This window comes from Buteo buteo, chromosome Z, assembly GCF_964188355.1.
Source record: "Buteo buteo chromosome Z, bButBut1.hap1.1, whole genome shotgun sequence".
Taxonomy (NCBI): Eukaryota; Metazoa; Chordata; class Aves; order Accipitriformes; family Accipitridae; genus Buteo; species Buteo buteo.
The window spans coordinates 14,428,083-14,444,565 of record NC_134204.1 but is presented as its reverse complement, the minus strand read 5'-3'; the positions used below and the strand labels follow the sequence as shown (position 1 = coordinate 14,444,565).

Here is a 16,483-nt window from a genome sequence, read left to right as displayed (position 1 = left end):
CTTTGTTGCTCCTGTATTTCATGGTAATCATGAATATGATGAGTACCATGTAGACTAAAGCATTTTTTGTGCCGTATCTCATGCTGAACATATTCCTGTAAATTAATTTTCAGAATACTGATCTGAAGAAAATGGAAAGCAACCTTGAGGGAATTTTACTGCTCTTGGCAGTATTCTGCTAATAACTGAGAGGCTGTACGTTTAGTAGTGATACATACAAAACTTTAATTTTTATTTCCACTTTGTTTATTTTTTTTTTATTTTTACTATCTATAGATTCGAATGAAAGGATCTCTTCCTTTGCTAAGTCCGTTCCCAGAGACTTTGCTTCGTTACTCCAATTTCCGCACTGTTTTCTATAGATCTACATCTTCTGGAGACCATCAGTTTGATGATATTACCTGTAAAATTTTAGGTCTGTATGCAATAAAATAGAATCATTTAGACCTGGAAAAAAGAACAAGTGAGAATCCATAGGTGCAAAGAAACTCTTACTAGTTTGAAATAGTAACTGCAATTTTGTGCAGAAACACATTCCCATTCCAGCTTTTATGTTAGTTATCAAAACTCTGAATCTGAAAGTTGTTGCTCTGGATTGTTGTGTGTGTTATAGATCTGGCAGATGTGAAAGAAATGAACGCTAAGTGATACTAAAGAGCTCTAGCTGCAGAGCAGTATTGAAAACTCAAGAATGAGTAATTTTTTTCTTTAACTGCTGTTTGTTAATTCCTTCTAGCTAAAAATCTGAAGCTGTTTTATTTCATTTATTGAAATAGAATCTCAACATATACTGCATGTTTGTGTCATAGGTTGGTTCAGAGAGCTATGTGCATTGTGTTGGATGTTTCATGTTCGTGAAAGATTATCTGACAACTGCAGGCGATACCAAACTGCAAGGGAAAATATTAACAATCATAAGGTAATTATATTACTAATATAGTAAAGATACAATTTAATTGCATAAAGCTATAAGAAGACTTCTAAATGTCTGCTCTATATTTCTGTGAGAACTTTTATTTGCTTAATAGGACAAAATTAGCACAGTGCCATAAAGTGCGTTATTTGATGCTACAGAATAATGCTGTCCATGTGAACTACATCTTTCTAATACTATTTCTGTTGGGCTTTTGCTTTGTATTTAACTCAAGTAATTGAAGAGATACTGCCAGAAGAGCAATAGTTTCTACAGTTGTTGTCTACCTAAGTATTTACTACTTTTTTTTTTCCATTAGATTAAGATATTTGGGGTGTTTCCTGACCAATGTCTATTTAATGCACCAAAAAATGTTTTGTCAAAAGCAATAATGAAAAATATTAAAATTTAATTATGTTTTCTCTACTCTATACCTTCATCAATTGATGTTAGAGGTCAAGGAAGAAAAAGAAACAAACTACTAGCCTGATACTTGTCATATATTCTGTAACAGTGCAGATGTTGATTTTTGTCCTGTCTAGTCTAGCAACTCGACTGTCCTTAGCAAAGGTTGCTTCCTTTAAAACAAGTCCAAAATTTCTTTTCACTAGAAAAATCAAGCTTAAATAAACAGGATGGCTCTGTTTCAAATAGTAGAAGATTCTGATTTTTCTGAGCTTTGTGCAGCAGTGACAAATGAGATAGAAACCACTGTCTGTTTCAAAATAAACTGATCCATCTTAAAAGCCTCTTGGTTGGCTTAAATATCTTGCTTCCAAGAAAGATTTTATGATCACCTCAAGTCACAGTAAAATTATTTACTTCCCCTGGTAATTCAGTATATTTAATTAGTTACAGCTAGTTTAGTCGAATCCTCCGTTTTTACTCTGAATGGCTGCAAACATTCTTCAGCAGAGTGTTACGGTTAATGGAATTAATTCTTAAGCTGGTTTAAAAAACCCTCTTTTTTTCGTTCTTTCTTTTTTTTATATATGTTATGGTCCATTACAACCTTGATCTGTCTCCTAGCATCGTATACTTCTGTGTTTGGCAGTTAAGTTAGAGATTTTCATTTTCTGTTGGCTGGGGAAGAATCATTACAGTTTGCCATGTATGAATAATTGAGCTGAAATACATTGTTCATACCAATTAATGTTTCTCTAGCAAGGTGGTTTTTTTAGGATCTGAAGAAGAATGAATATGATGCCTCCACAGTTGAGCATTGTCTGAATGCAGTGGAGTGGGCTTGTCGAATGCTTCCTTTCTGCAGGTTCATGAATGTTGAAGAATTAATTCAAGATGTTATTTTGAGTCTGCTTGGAGAATTGCCACCAATGAAAAAGGTAAAAGACATTAAAGCTAGAACAAAAGCAATAGAGATCATCACAAATGTTTCTAGACTTTCTAGTGGTGTAAGTTTTGTTGGGAATTATACGTTACTTGTGTGTTAGCTACTTTAAAAGATACTTTATCTTGTGCAGGTGGCAGAGATTTTTGTAAAAGCATTTCCTGATCCTGAAGATATAAGAGTTCCGCTAAGGGATAAATATCACGGACTTCAGCAGCGACTCAAACACAGTATTGTTAAAGGTAATCCTTCTTCCAGAAATATTGAACTAGCTTTCTTTTTACCCTACTTATTAATGAACTTGTGACAATACCCTCTTTCATACCCCATGTAAAACAATTATTATGGTTTTCAGTCAGACAGTTTTGAGAGAATTTTGTGGCAAATTCTGTATTTTCTTTCTGATATGTCTATACCAGTAACAGAATACCATTAGTTCCAAGTTGGTGGTGTTTCTTCACTTTATCACAGTTTCCATCTGTATTTCTAAATGGCTATAATTTAGGATGATTCAAAGTTCATTCATGTCTCAATTTGAGGGAATAATTGAAAACTGAGAGTTTGTGTTTAAAATCACTTGTCTTTTTGGTAGGTCCTGAAAGTGAAGAAATGATGTCTGTTGTTATACAGGCTACTGAAAAAGTGAGAATGAAGGCCTTGAGACGTGTAATAAAGAACATAGGCCCCATAGAAATTAATATTTGGGAACCAGCAGAAGAGGGAGCAGCAGATGATGAGAAACACTGTTATGACAGAGTCTCATTAGGCACTAGTCTAAGCAGAAGCACACTTACTGATCTTGGGAATCCTCAGGTATATAGTGATGCTGACACAACAGATACACTTTCTGATGCTTTGTTTACTGAAGAAACGAGAGCTCAAACACCTTCACTCCAGAGGTATGAAAAAAATTGCAGCATATGTGTGCACGTCAAAAATAGATGGAAAAGGCAGTAAAGAAAGCTTTCTATTCTTTCTATTTAAATTTAAAAAAAAAAAGAAAAAAGAAAAAAAGTTGCCTCTTATTGTTCAAGTAATCTTTTCACCAAACAGGATAATTGTCACTGTGGGTGATTTATGAGATGAAGAATTACAAATTTGGCAAATCTTAGAACTGCCAATGTTGTATCAGTTACTATGTGACTGGTACATTATTGAAGTGTAAATTCTTATCAGCTATGACCACTTTCATATATGATACTGCTGAGTTGCTGTCTGTAAAAACTATGGATTTTGCATTTGATTAATTTGCCACATTAACATTGTATTAATGTAAATTTGTAGTTGTTAAACGTTTCCCACTTTTAACGACAGAGGAAGTAAAAGAACTAATGTTGCATTTACTTATTTTTTCGTGTAATTCTTTTCAAAATGGATTTTGGTGTTAACGGTACTTATGTTTGTTGTCTTACAGGGATAATGAACATCAGAGACAAGGAGAAATACGTAGCAAAAATATCACGCACAAGATAAAAGCTCTTAACTGGAAATCAAAACATAAAGACAAAGTGTATGGAAAAGACATGTGTAATCAATGTAATTTGCCTATAGTTGGTACATGGGAATTTGAACGTGATGATGATGAATATGTTAATTTTTTAGAACTCTTTTTGAGTTACATTCTTGAGAGAGACCTGATAAAGTATAGTGACCTTGGAATTCCATTTCTTACTAGCTTTTCTAGACTTCTTCGAGAGCATGAATTAAACTCTCTCTTTTTTGATGTTCATACAACACTAAAACGTCGACAAGGCAAAACTAGAAACCAAAATGTGTTTAGAGCAGGGTCTTGCTATACTGTCACCCTGGCATCTTGTGATTCTGAAACAGCATCTGTCTGTAATGAAAACCAAAGTATTCTGGAAAATCCAACCCTTGTACAGTCCATTGCACAGACAACAGAACCTTCTGTGTGTAACCTAATGAAAGGACTTAATGAAGGATTATTTGGTTTAAAACACAAGTCAATTTACAGAGCTCAGAGTGACAACCAAGGAGTCACCGTTGCACCAGCAAGCCAGACCTTTCCTAACCATACTTCCTCTAGCCTGCAAACTCAGGCAACTTCTAAATACATTTACAAAACTGTTGATATAGTTGATACTGTACCAGGAGAAGAACTGGCTATAGAATTGATGGGTAAGTTTAGCAGTATTGCAAAATTGCTTGAGTGGATGATCAGATGGTCTGATAAAAGACTGCTCTGTGGTTCCAATAAACAAGATTCCTTAGAGGAGATGCTCCCGGTGATACATGTGAAAACATCAGCACCTGCTGTCCTTACTTCTTTGTGGCTGTTAGAACAGTTACACAGAGACGGATCTCAAGCAAAGAGCATGAAATTTAAGGTAAGAAAAAGGATGGGTGAGTGTCAGTGAAATTTGTGAGTTAGTTATGCCAGTAAAGAAAATCACACACATCTTTCACCTCATAGTTCTGTTCCCAGTAAAACCTGGAATATTGATTAACAGCCTTTCCTTGAAGGGTTGCTATGAAAAGAGAAATGTTCCAGGAATACTGGTATTCTGTCTGTAGGAAGACTTTGGTTGGAGATTAAAATTCTCTTTTGAAATCCTGTTTAAAATCTAAGTCATTTATCTAGATACCACATTATTTGAGCAAATTCCTACAAGTTCAGCCATTGTGTCTAATCTTAGACATCATCTTTGAAGAAACCTAGTATTGGAGATTGTGGAAAAACAAGACAAAGAATAAAGAAATAGTTTATCTGGGGACACTTGAATTTAGATTAATTTGTCTTTGAGACAGATACAGTCTGACTGGAGTATTTAAACTAGTTAAAGATTGATGAAAAGGGAATTTTAAATTTCTATCTAGCACTGTTACACAGAGTTGGAGAATGTATATTAATGCAAAATAAGAGATTTGCCAGAAGAATATGATGAGTTTTGCTTTATTTCATATTTAGGGACAACTGGATCGCTTATCCTCTTTAAGTCTACATGAAAGGCTTTCAGGGGAGAGGGTTGTGTGGTTTTCTGGAGAAGGCTTTTCTCCCAAATTAAAAGCGGTTTTGTCTTGGTTTTGGTTTGTATTTTCTGCTTTCTGACAAGCACCACCTGTATTTTACTTACAACTTACTCCCAAAATTTTGTGCATGCATCTAACTGCACGATGATACAGCTTTTTGCCTTTCATAGTGTCGTCAGTGATAATTTTAGAGTTTTCTATTACACATGATGAAGGCCAAATCTTACCGTATATCTTTGTATAGAGTATATTTAATTGTCACCTAGTGTCTTTGACAATTGGTGCTCAGTTGATGCTGACAGATGTCTCTTATGTTTCCTTTGGATAATTCAGAGGATCATTGCTTCACCTAATGCAAAAAGGGGCAAAACTCAAGTTCCACAGGCAACTGCAAACCCAGAATTTCTCAGCTCTATAATAGAAAAAAGGATATGAAGTTAAGCATAAACATACTATATGAATCGTTGGGGTTTTTTTTGAAGTATCGGGTATCTTTTTCTAAACTAGTGAATTTTTTATTATTATTATTATTAATAGAGTCTGGATAATCAATATCTGAAAGAATTTGCATCTCTATCAGAAGCCCAGTCTAGGACAGAGAAAGAAAGCAGTATGGATGAAGGCTCGTCCCTACTGGCCAGTCCATCTCTTGATATCCAGAGTGTACAAGCCTATGATGATCTTTGTGAAACTGGTTTGGGGTAATTATTTTTTTTAACCTAAGAAATCTAGTTGTTTGTAATTCCCCAGCTAAGCAGCATGTCAGTATTAAGAGTTCTACTGTTATTACATGTTATATACATGTTAAATTTTGAGTGCAAAGTCAAACTCATGCATATTGTTCACAGCTGCATGAAGCAGATAAAATATTCTCTATCAGCAGACATACCTCTAAATAGAAAACAATGAACGATGTAGCTGTTACCTATGAATTGAATTGTATGTGATTGTTCACAAACTTAGTGATGTCGAAATGGAATCTGGATTTCTGACATAATTGGTATCATGGCTTTCTCAAAGAATTCAGATAACTTTCACTATCTTTAGTGTAATTTTCTTTGTGTTAAGATGAAAGTTCACAACATCAGTTTACTTTTCCCTGGGTCTGTAATCTAGCTATGTTCATATGTGTGCATGTCAAAAATAGATGGAAAAGGTAGTAAATATTTTATTTGTTAACATCTTACAGAATTCTGAACATGGACATTCCTTAACCTGATGTCCTTTGTGACATTTCTGTTCATCTTGTGCTGCACTAAATATACAGAAGATCTTTGGTATTAGTATTCTGAGACATTATCCTGTGTCTTCTCTGACAATTTTTTTTTTAGTGAAGGAAGTTTCTGTGAAGGAGATAAAAGTAATCTTAACCAGATGATTTTGAAGTCATGGTGCAGTTTATGCCTTCCATTTTTGGTAGATCGTATGTGTTGGTTACATTTTTCTGGAAATAGCCCATCTGAAAGACTGTACCATTAATGTCACTAAAATATCACAGCTATACCAAAAAATAATATTAATCTTGGTTTACGTTAAATTCAGAGAGAAAATTTATGTGAACATTGGTTATATCACAGCAGTGTTTTTTTACAATTATGCACTAGCCTGCAATCTGAGAGGAACAGCGTACTTAAATGAAGTCAGATACTTACAGTATTTCTATTGTTAATTACCTTTTCTAATTCCAATTACCAGAATGTCTACAAAGTCAAAATACTTTGATAAGAAGGAAATTAATAATGGGAATTATTCTGTACCTCATGTGACTGAAGATGTTAATGAAGTGGGACCATTTGTTCTGGAGGAATTAGGTGTAACATCAGAAAGAGAAGGTTTGTTTTTATGGTATATCCTTTTACTGTGGTCTGACATATAAAACAGTAGGAGTTTTGCTTGAACAGCATTATATGTCCCGCTGTTTATTTAATCCAAAAATAGAAATAAGTTTTCATTGTTCTATTGAAATTATTACTGTATCGTTTTATATTATAACTAAATTTTATACAATTGCATTCTCAAGACTTTCTGATCAGTTTTTCACTTACGTAACTTCTTTTTGCTGTAGAGATAGGACAATGTACAACAACATATTTCATTCTCTCATTTACTTTCATTTCAAAAATATTCATGCTACTGTGTAAAATAGGATTTGAAAATTGTAAGAGCTGAATATGCATAGGTTAAGTTTATCATATTCCTACCATGAAAATAAGCTGCTTTTTTTTTTTTTTTTTTAATTCCAGGTGCATGCTTCAAGACTAGTAATAACACAAATTTTTAATTTGCTGAGACATCTCTCAGCCCCTTTCTCCTCACTAGGAAAAAAGTGGACTAATGTAACTGGTTGGCAGAAATCACATCACAGTGCTGTATGTCATATAGTTTTCTGATTTAGTGTATTTGTGTTTATTTTGTAGAGTTCTTTGAGGAGCCATATGAAACTCCAAAGAGCTCCAATAGCTCTATCAAGATCAAACCTGTAGAACATCAAAAAGGAAAGGCAAGTTACCATCTTGCATAGAAGCATCAAATTATTATGAATACTCTTTTCAAAATATCCTGAATTCCTCAGTATACTTAAGAAATTGAGAGCAGGCTTGAAGCTTTTAGGATTGGTGAATTTTTTTTCCTGCTTAATTAAATAATAAAAGTCACAAGTAATTAAACAGTAGTAAAGTGAGATCTTCTGTGAGCACTTTTGAAAACTAATTCATTTTTTGTAAAACTAAATATGTATATGCCTATATATATAATATATATCAATATATATACATAAAAATTACATTAAATCTATAGAATGTCTAATACTACATATAAATATATAAGATTATGCATGCACACATATATACAAATTATGTAACTTGAAAAAAAACCAGATGATCTTCTCGTTAATAGACCAAATTTTTGTGGGTATTTTGTTATACTAGAAAGCTGTATTAACAACTTTTTTTTTCTTTGAAAATGTGTTCTGTCTCTGAAATTGTCACAGGGCAATTAAGTAAAGACTCTACCATTTGTTTGCATGCTTGCTGGTTTTTAAATATATTAAAATGTTTATTTTTATCCTGTCTGAAAACTCAGTCTGGATCTGTAAAAGAGCCTTGTTTTTTCATTCATTGTCTTTGGTCATAAGTCTCCGTTATTTGAAAATGGCTAAGGGCTATTATGCTGAAACGTGAATTGCAATGCCATTGCTTTACTTGCCTTTAGTACTCTAGATTCAGCGCTGTTAATGGGATTAGAAACAATAAATGTATTGTGGTCTTCAATTCTGCAATGCATTTTATTGTAGTTAATCTGTGACGTGTAGAATCCTGCATTTGTTTCAATTTCTTAGTTTGTAGATAGTTTGTGTATAATAGGGTTGTTTCTACATTTTCATCTTTACCTAGGGGGTACAAGATTAGCAGAATATATTTCCAGGATACTATATGGTATGAATTTGAAAATAAAAAGTCATAATGATGACTTAAAAAGAAAGATGGTCAGATGGATCATTAATTCATCTCCTTATTTCTGATTTGTAACTGTCTTCTGATAAGTATATAATTTTGATTATTTTTCAGCCAGATTTTTTTTAAGTAGCTGATTAATCAGAAGTATGTTTGCCTTAGGCTAATAAAATAAGACGTTATTGAAGCAGAAGGGGGATATAAAAATTTACAATTTCAGTTACATCTTTCTATATTCCAGCAGGTGTCCATTTCAGGTATAGATAGTCCCCAGGAAGATCAAAAGGCGGAAGAGACAAAGGAAGGAAAGGGTCAACAGAATGCGTGAGAGACTTTTTGTTGTTGTTTTAATTTGTCTTTTAACTTTGCTTAAAAATCAAAAGTAGTTTTGTTAATTACGGTATCCAGTGAAGTCCCAATGGGTTCTTGCTGTTTATAGCAAGCAGTCATCTTCTATTTCACGTGTACAGGTATTTCACATATACAAAGTGCTGGGTGGATGAGTGGTTATTTTAGTAATGATCAAATAAAAGAGGCATGGTTTGTGGGAACGTGTATTTTATATCTGGGAAAAGGATAGAGGAGAACTGGAAAAGCTTTCAGATACACAATTCTTTCTCCAGACCTGAAATAGGAGCAGCATATTCAGACTAAATACAGGTGGAGAGCTGTTATTCTAGGAGATTTTAACAGTTAATTTGTTGAACAACGTAGAAGAAAGAGAGGTTGGTGTCTAGAAAGCAGAAGGTGAGATAAAAATGGGTATGGGTGATAAGCTTCTTAGCTCATGAAAGAGGGAGGGAGGGAGGTATTTCACACAATGAAATTTACTTCATTATGGTATTCTTTTGAATTTTATTTTTTAAAAATACCTCTACATTTATAATATAATGTATATAAAATTATAGAAACGGTCCATAAACCTGATTGTCACATCATCTGTTTGAATAGATTACTGCTCAGTTTAATTTCTCTGAAGTTTTTCAAGGGAAGAAATGCTACATTCTGTAAACACAGGATTTATGTTTACCATGAGTCATCTTGGTCTTTTGAGATTTTTTAATTTGTGTTAATGACGGAAGAAGATCAACCTATTTTTATTATTTCACTTAGCTTTCTCATTGAAGCCACCAAATTTGTAGTAATGAAACCTTTCCCTCTGATATACAGTACCTGAATGTCTTAAAATTTAGAAAATCTTATTAATTGTTGTGGCATATAAATAAATATTCCTGTGTATATATAAAATTTGTGGAAAAACTTCTAAATGGCTTAATTTTAGAAAGAGTTAGAATCCTCTACTATTTTAAACTGATGTATTTTTGTTTTGAAAGAAAGAAAAATAACTACACATAAGATGGCCCTCAAGGATTTCTTACCATAACTGGCTTTTCTTTTTTAGGAATGCAGATTGTAGTGATACTACCAGTATTGATTAAATGGCATTTTCTCTTCTTTTGTCAACTCAGATCAACCTCTTTTTTGTCTGCTGTTTGTGTTGAATAGCCGGAACCTTTTCAGTGCTTTTGTTTGCACCAGTTTCTGATTGCTAGGGAGACAAAGCATGAATGTCAATATTTACCAACTCAAATGGCACTATAGTGCAGTAATTGAAGCAGTGCAGATCGGTATAGCTCTGATCAGGTGGCTTTCAGTTATTTTATCTCATACTATTTAAAGTACTTTTTCAGGAGGTTAGAGATAGACACTCACACACATATATGTATTTAAATTTATATAAAATGAAAATAAACAGCGTAACAAATTACTGTAGTATTGTACTATTTACAATATGTGTTTTTTCTTTTTTTATAGCATGCATGTTGTTACTAGTACCATTTCTCAGTCATTCTCTTTAGAACAAGGTGCCGAAGTTCCCAGGTAAGATAAACCTATAATGTTTTCTGTAATAAAAAATGGAATATCCCTGTTAAATTTTCAGTCTGAAGTAATGTGATGTGTAGATTTGATTACAAAATATTTGCAGGTATAGTAATTGTACCTGGAAACTAGTACTAAGTAGTCTTTCCTGAAACCTTTTTGTGCTGTAATCCTTGAGGATCACGTACTCTTGCATGGTGTCCAGAATATCACATGAATCAAACATGTTAATTCAGAGCTACCAGATTTAAAGAGAACTGATACTTTCATTTTCTGGTTCAGACAGAATCATTATAATTGTATAATATTACTATAGAAGATGCAGTGTTACATAAAACACCTAACCAATAACATTGTAAACATATTCATATTTATTATAAAATTATTAACATGTATATGTCCTACAGCAACTGCAAGACACACATAAATATATACATAATATTTCTGTAAACAGGGAGAATGTTGGAGTTGGGAAGAGGGGTCAGGAGTCAATCTCAGGCTTTCAGTCCTCTGATTTTTTTCAGTTTAGAGGAAGATCTGAACTGCGCATCCCTTTGGATTCCATTTTCATGTGTCTTTAATCTCATTTCCTTCTTGAGTTGTTCATGCCAGCTTTTTTAAAAAAAGCTTTTCTCAAACTTCCAGGGTTTCGGGCCATGCTTACACATACTGATTGTCTTCCAAAACACTTCCTGTGCCCCTTCGCACCTATTACATATCCAAAACCTTTTCAGTATTACTTATTAGCCATTGCTTTATGCTTCTATTTCTTCACATGCTTGGAGGCCATCCTGTTCAGTTGTGAAAAATCCTCCAAAGGTTGCCTGTACCTGTAGCAATGTCAGCATTTTTCTTAAACAGAGAAATGTCTTTTGGGTCAATTTCTGTGGATGTGGGTAAAGTCCTTCAGTTTCTTTATAATTTAATGTAAATCCTAACGCTCTCTTCTTCATTTAAGGACTTTTGTCTAATTAATAGTCTTTCCCTACTAAAAGACGTAATTATGTCTGCAAGAAAATTCAGTATATTGTATCATATGGTACATGTTATTTTAATTTTAATTGGGTTTTAATCAGAAATTTTGTTGTTGATTTTTAATTCCAAATATATAAAGGTATATTTAATTAAGTGAAACTGAATCTGCCATCTCTCTTATTTCAGCTAATAATGTCCTCCATTTTCCATCAGATGTTTCGTTTTATGACTAACCAGGCCCTCTTCCTGTCAAATCATTGTTTTCTGCCTGTGTCTCTAGTGAAGATAACATTTCAGGTACCCTTGTGACTAAAAAATCAGATAGAACTTACATCTTTACTCCAGTTTTTCATGCAGTATATTAGGAAGCGTTAGGAAAAATGTCATACATACTCACCAATGAAGATTGTGCAGTGTTAATTATTAGATATTTCCTACAAATTAATTATGTTTTAGAAAAATAAAGATATCTTTAAAATTTTCTGGATTGATTTGAGACAACTTCATATAGATGTTCTGCACTATGAATGTTTTTCATAGTTTTGTTCTTTTTTTTCTTAAGTAGTACAGAGATTTCTTTAAGTGATGGTCAGCCTTCTCAGACTGTTGTGTCAAGTATGTCAAGTGTTGCCTCCAATACTTCCATTTGTGCAAAGAAGCAAGAAGTCAAGGAAGAAGTCCCTACAGAAGAGAAGCTAAACACATCAGAAACAGTCAGGCAGATGCTCCAAGATGAAATGTTTAAGTTAGTTCAGGTGAGAGCATCTCATTTTTGAAAATAGTGTTCACAGTCTGAGCTGTGTTATTTAAAACAATGGAGATAATTACTATTTTAAAGGTATTCTGTCTGTGGTGGTTTTTGAAAGAGATTTCCAGTTCTGTGTAAACCATTGTGAAAACTTATTTTAGACGTAACTCCTGCTTTTGACTCAAGAAAATGCGTAATATAATAATAAAAGTTTGTGTTTTAGTTGACATAACTCAGTGTGCTCTAATATGGTAGACTAGGAAAAATTCTGAAGCTGTAGTAACTTTGCAGGTGTACTAGGATTAAATTTTTGTTAGTACATGGAGACAACTTTATGTGACCTTACATTTACTCAAACTTCACCAAAAAAGTGAATGAATTTTTCTTACTTTAGCATAATCTGTCTGTGTGAGATATTTAATATATCTTAAAAGAAAGCCCAGTGCAATAAAAAAATGACACAAATGAATCATTGAAACTTCAGGATGTTGTTTATTTTGTCACCTATATTAACAGGATAATGAACAGTTATAACATAGCCTAGACATAGAATTTTTGCTAAGATTCTTGTTAAAAGTTGTTTACAGTGTTAACTTTGTGTGTTACCCAGCTACAGCAAATCAACTTCATGAGTTTAATGCAAATAGTGCAGTCATCCTTTACCAACCTGCCAAATGTGCAACAAATTTTGCAAGAGCATCAGTCTGTTCACCTGGAAGGAAGCCAGCCTGCACACGCTGCTGAAGGCAGTGGCTCCCTGAAAACACAGCTGCCCACTCAAGAAGATAATGGAAAACGTGGTCTAAAGAGCTCTGATTTTCAACCAAGGAATAGTTTAAGAAATGAAAGCAACAATGGCCATATAAAAGTAAGTATATCAAAGTGTCATTTGTGAAGACAGTTCTGTATATCTGATAGGTTATCGGTCCTGTTAAATTAAGAAATGTTTTTGTAGTGATTGCTGTAGACAAAAAAGATTTATACCATTTTTGTGCATATGTAGTGCATGGTTGCTATTAATGCTATTTTGTTTGCTTCTCTGAATTAGAATCATCTGGATGTGAATCTTTCTTTAAGCCTATTAGAAAGCCACAGCAAAGAAATGGGATTTATGCCACTATCTCAAGATCTACATTCTTCAGCACCTACTAAGCCACTTCATCTCCTAGCTCTTTCCTCAAACATCCAAAAAACACTGAAGCTTATCCCTATTGAAAAAAACTTGAATTACTCAAATGGATTTCCTCTGCTTAAGCTTGAATCAGGTTATCATTTCAAACCAGCATTTATACATCCAGTAGAAATGTCATCAGCTTTTGCTAGCCCACCCCGAGTACCACGAGTAGCTTGGAGTTCATCAGATTCCTTATGGAACCATCAGTCATTGTACACACCAAGAAAGAATAAGTCAAAAGAAGATTTGAACATGAGTAGATATGACACTGAGATCCGAAGGCAAATTCATGAGGAAGAGAAAAGATGGGCAGAAACAGTGCTTAAGGGACCTCCCAAACACCTGAATCTAGATCAGTATGAAGGACAGCAAGAAGTTCCACCTCAGCGGCAGTTCTCTGCAAATATGAATAAGGACAAAGCACTGATCGCTCAGAACCTGGCTGGTATTCCACTGTTGCACTTGCAACTTGACCCAGTACCTAGACTTCCACCAGTTGTAAGGCAGCCAATCACTACTCATTTAATACCTGTTAAACCTGCAACAAAGGAGACTGACTGCAGAGAAACAGTACAGCACACAGGAGTATCACTACTCCATGCTAATTTACCTCAAAAAAAGAAGGTACTGGATTTTAATAATACATTTTTCTAAGTTGGAGTGTTTTTTGAGTTTCATTGTTTCTTACTCATCAAAATTAAGTTAATGTTTCCAGACTACGGAATTTGGAAGTGTTCAGCACAGCTACTAGAGGGATCTGAAACTAAAGTGACTTCTTATTGGCATGTCAATATGAGGCAGGCTGCAAGCTTGGAAATGTTTTTAATGATGTTAGATTGATTCCACATTCCATAGTTCATTAATATTCAGCCCATTAGTAATGAATGTAAGAAATTTACTCTCTAAAATACTGGATAATATTTATATGGTAAAAAATAGTTCTGTTTTTACAGAAATTTAAATAGAATTATTTACAGAAAAACAAAGACTGCAGTGAGAAATCCTCTTTTATAAGGGCAGAATAGAATGCTAAAACGCTTCGTAAGAAAATCTTCTGGATGTCAAGAACCTGATATTTTGAAAAATGTTGTTCTGATAGACTCTTATATGCTTGCACATTCCAGTTGAAGAGAATGGAAATGTTTTTCCTTGAAAGGTGCTTCTTCAGTCGTTGTCTACATTGCACGGTTCTGCCTTCATCCTCAACTACATGCATTACAAATGCAAATATTAGTGAAATACATTCTGTGGAGAAAATTTATATCTTTTAGTTTAGTTTCAGAAAATAGTTTACACATACACATTAGCTGAGATTCTGGTCTGATGGTGTTAATATTACATTTTCATTTTCTCTACAAATTGCTACACTAGCTGTGTTTTTATAACTGAGATCCAAACTGGACCTGCTCTTTTCATCTAATCTGACTGCAGTTCCCCTCTCTGTTTCCTGTATCGTTGTTTCATTTTTGCTTCTTTCTCTCTCTGAACACTTTCAGGCACAAAAACTCATTCCACTTCAAGACCTCATTGCATTTGAGCAACGCCACCAGCATCATACTGTGCCCAGTACTTTCTTTGGACGAGACCAAACTGAACCTATCCAGTTACTAAAAACTGATGTTGAACCATTTGAACTAAGAGATGTGCAGAATAATAAAAAAAGGCAAGCCAGACTTTTAAAGTGGGTCTTCATTTTGAAAGACTTACTGGTAACCTATACCTTCTTGCTTTGAAATCAGTGGGAGTTTTTACAGCAGCTTCAAATAAAGTGGAATTGGATGTAATTCTTTTGGAGGAGAATAAAATGGCAAATATTAGTAAAGACACAGCAGGAGAAATATAGCATTAGGACATGAAGGGGTTGTTGGTGTTACCAAGCTGATAGGAAGAAGACTACGGGGAGGTGTTTTTCATACCAATAGATGTGGTTTAAAGTCGTCTTGTCATTTGGCTGTTTGCTGTGTCCTGTTTATGAAATGGTTTGCTGCTGCTTACACAATGAATCTTAATAGGCTACTGTCTGCACTGCATATTGTCAGTGTTAGTAGGGATCTTCAAGAAGGAAAGGGTTACGTTCTTTCAATATAATTCAAGATACAGGCTCTGTTTCTAAATGTAGACAATGATTAGCAAAATTCCTGCTGAAGGGATATTTTATTTTGTTTTGCTAGGTACATTATTCATTACTTTTGAAAATTGATTTATTCTTTAGTAATTGATTCCACAAGCAGTTAAAACTGTTCTTTTAAGCTGCATGCATATCTTTGTTCAGTTCTCATATAATGTCGATAGGTTCCTGACTTTTCACAGATCTGTGTTTTCCATGAAAGAGTTAATAGAACCATTGCATCTAGAACAGAACACTTGCTTCTGATTATGATGCTTTTAACTGTAGCAGTTGGAAACGCAGACACTAAGATGAGTTTTTCACTCTTACGGTGAAAAACAGTTGATATGGAAGAAACTGCCGCTGAAATTTAGAATACCTGTTTTGATATTACAACTGAAATGCTTGAAACTGCAATTGTTGTCTTACAATCTACTTATCAGATATTAAAGTCAATTTGCAACTTTTTTAGTAAAATAGTTAATTAGAAAGTTTCGATGATAACAGGTTTGTTTCCTGCTGGAGTATTTCTTATAGATTCCTTACAGGCATTTTGTGTAGTAATGACTTTGTGTCATACACAAAATATAGATATGGAATGTTATGCATTTTGTAATATTTGACATAAATACCTTATTAGACAACAGATTTTGGTGTGATTGTTAAGTATTTTTATGAGTTCCTACAACAACTTTATGTAGATTTCTGGTAGGCAAAAGTAGTGCTTTAAACTGATCTGTATGCAACATTTGTGTTTGTCTTTTCCACCTCTATTTCAGTGTGTATTTCTTAATAGTGATATTTCTTAGAAAACAATGATAGGTATTTTTATTATTTCTGTGCAGTTCTTATTTTTTATGTGTAATTAATATGTTCACAGACAGAAGAGGCGTG

The 16,483-nt window shown here is 33.7% G+C and overlaps 1 protein-coding gene across 1 annotated transcript in view; it reads left to right on the top strand.

Moving 5' to 3' along the window:
* Positions 1–16,483, top strand: part of CPLANE1 (ciliogenesis and planar polarity effector complex subunit 1) — a 61,032-nt gene that overhangs the window by 25,456 nt on the left and 19,093 nt on the right. The window contains exons 21-36 of the mRNA XM_075019913.1: positions 277–415; positions 810–919; positions 2,095–2,256; positions 2,395–2,503; positions 2,854–3,160; positions 3,676–4,609; positions 5,790–5,953; positions 6,948–7,084; positions 7,670–7,752; positions 8,949–9,028; positions 10,520–10,585; positions 12,123–12,315; positions 12,919–13,176; positions 13,357–14,106; positions 14,979–15,145; positions 16,470–16,480. Coding sequence (XP_074876014.1) covers positions 277–415; positions 810–919; positions 2,095–2,256; positions 2,395–2,503; positions 2,854–3,160; positions 3,676–4,609; positions 5,790–5,953; positions 6,948–7,084; positions 7,670–7,752; positions 8,949–9,028; positions 10,520–10,585; positions 12,123–12,315; positions 12,919–13,176; positions 13,357–14,106; positions 14,979–15,145; positions 16,470–16,480 — 3,670 coding nt within the window. The remainder of the gene's footprint in view (positions 1–276; positions 416–809; positions 920–2,094; positions 2,257–2,394; positions 2,504–2,853; positions 3,161–3,675; positions 4,610–5,789; positions 5,954–6,947; positions 7,085–7,669; positions 7,753–8,948; positions 9,029–10,519; positions 10,586–12,122; positions 12,316–12,918; positions 13,177–13,356; positions 14,107–14,978; positions 15,146–16,469; positions 16,481–16,483) is intronic.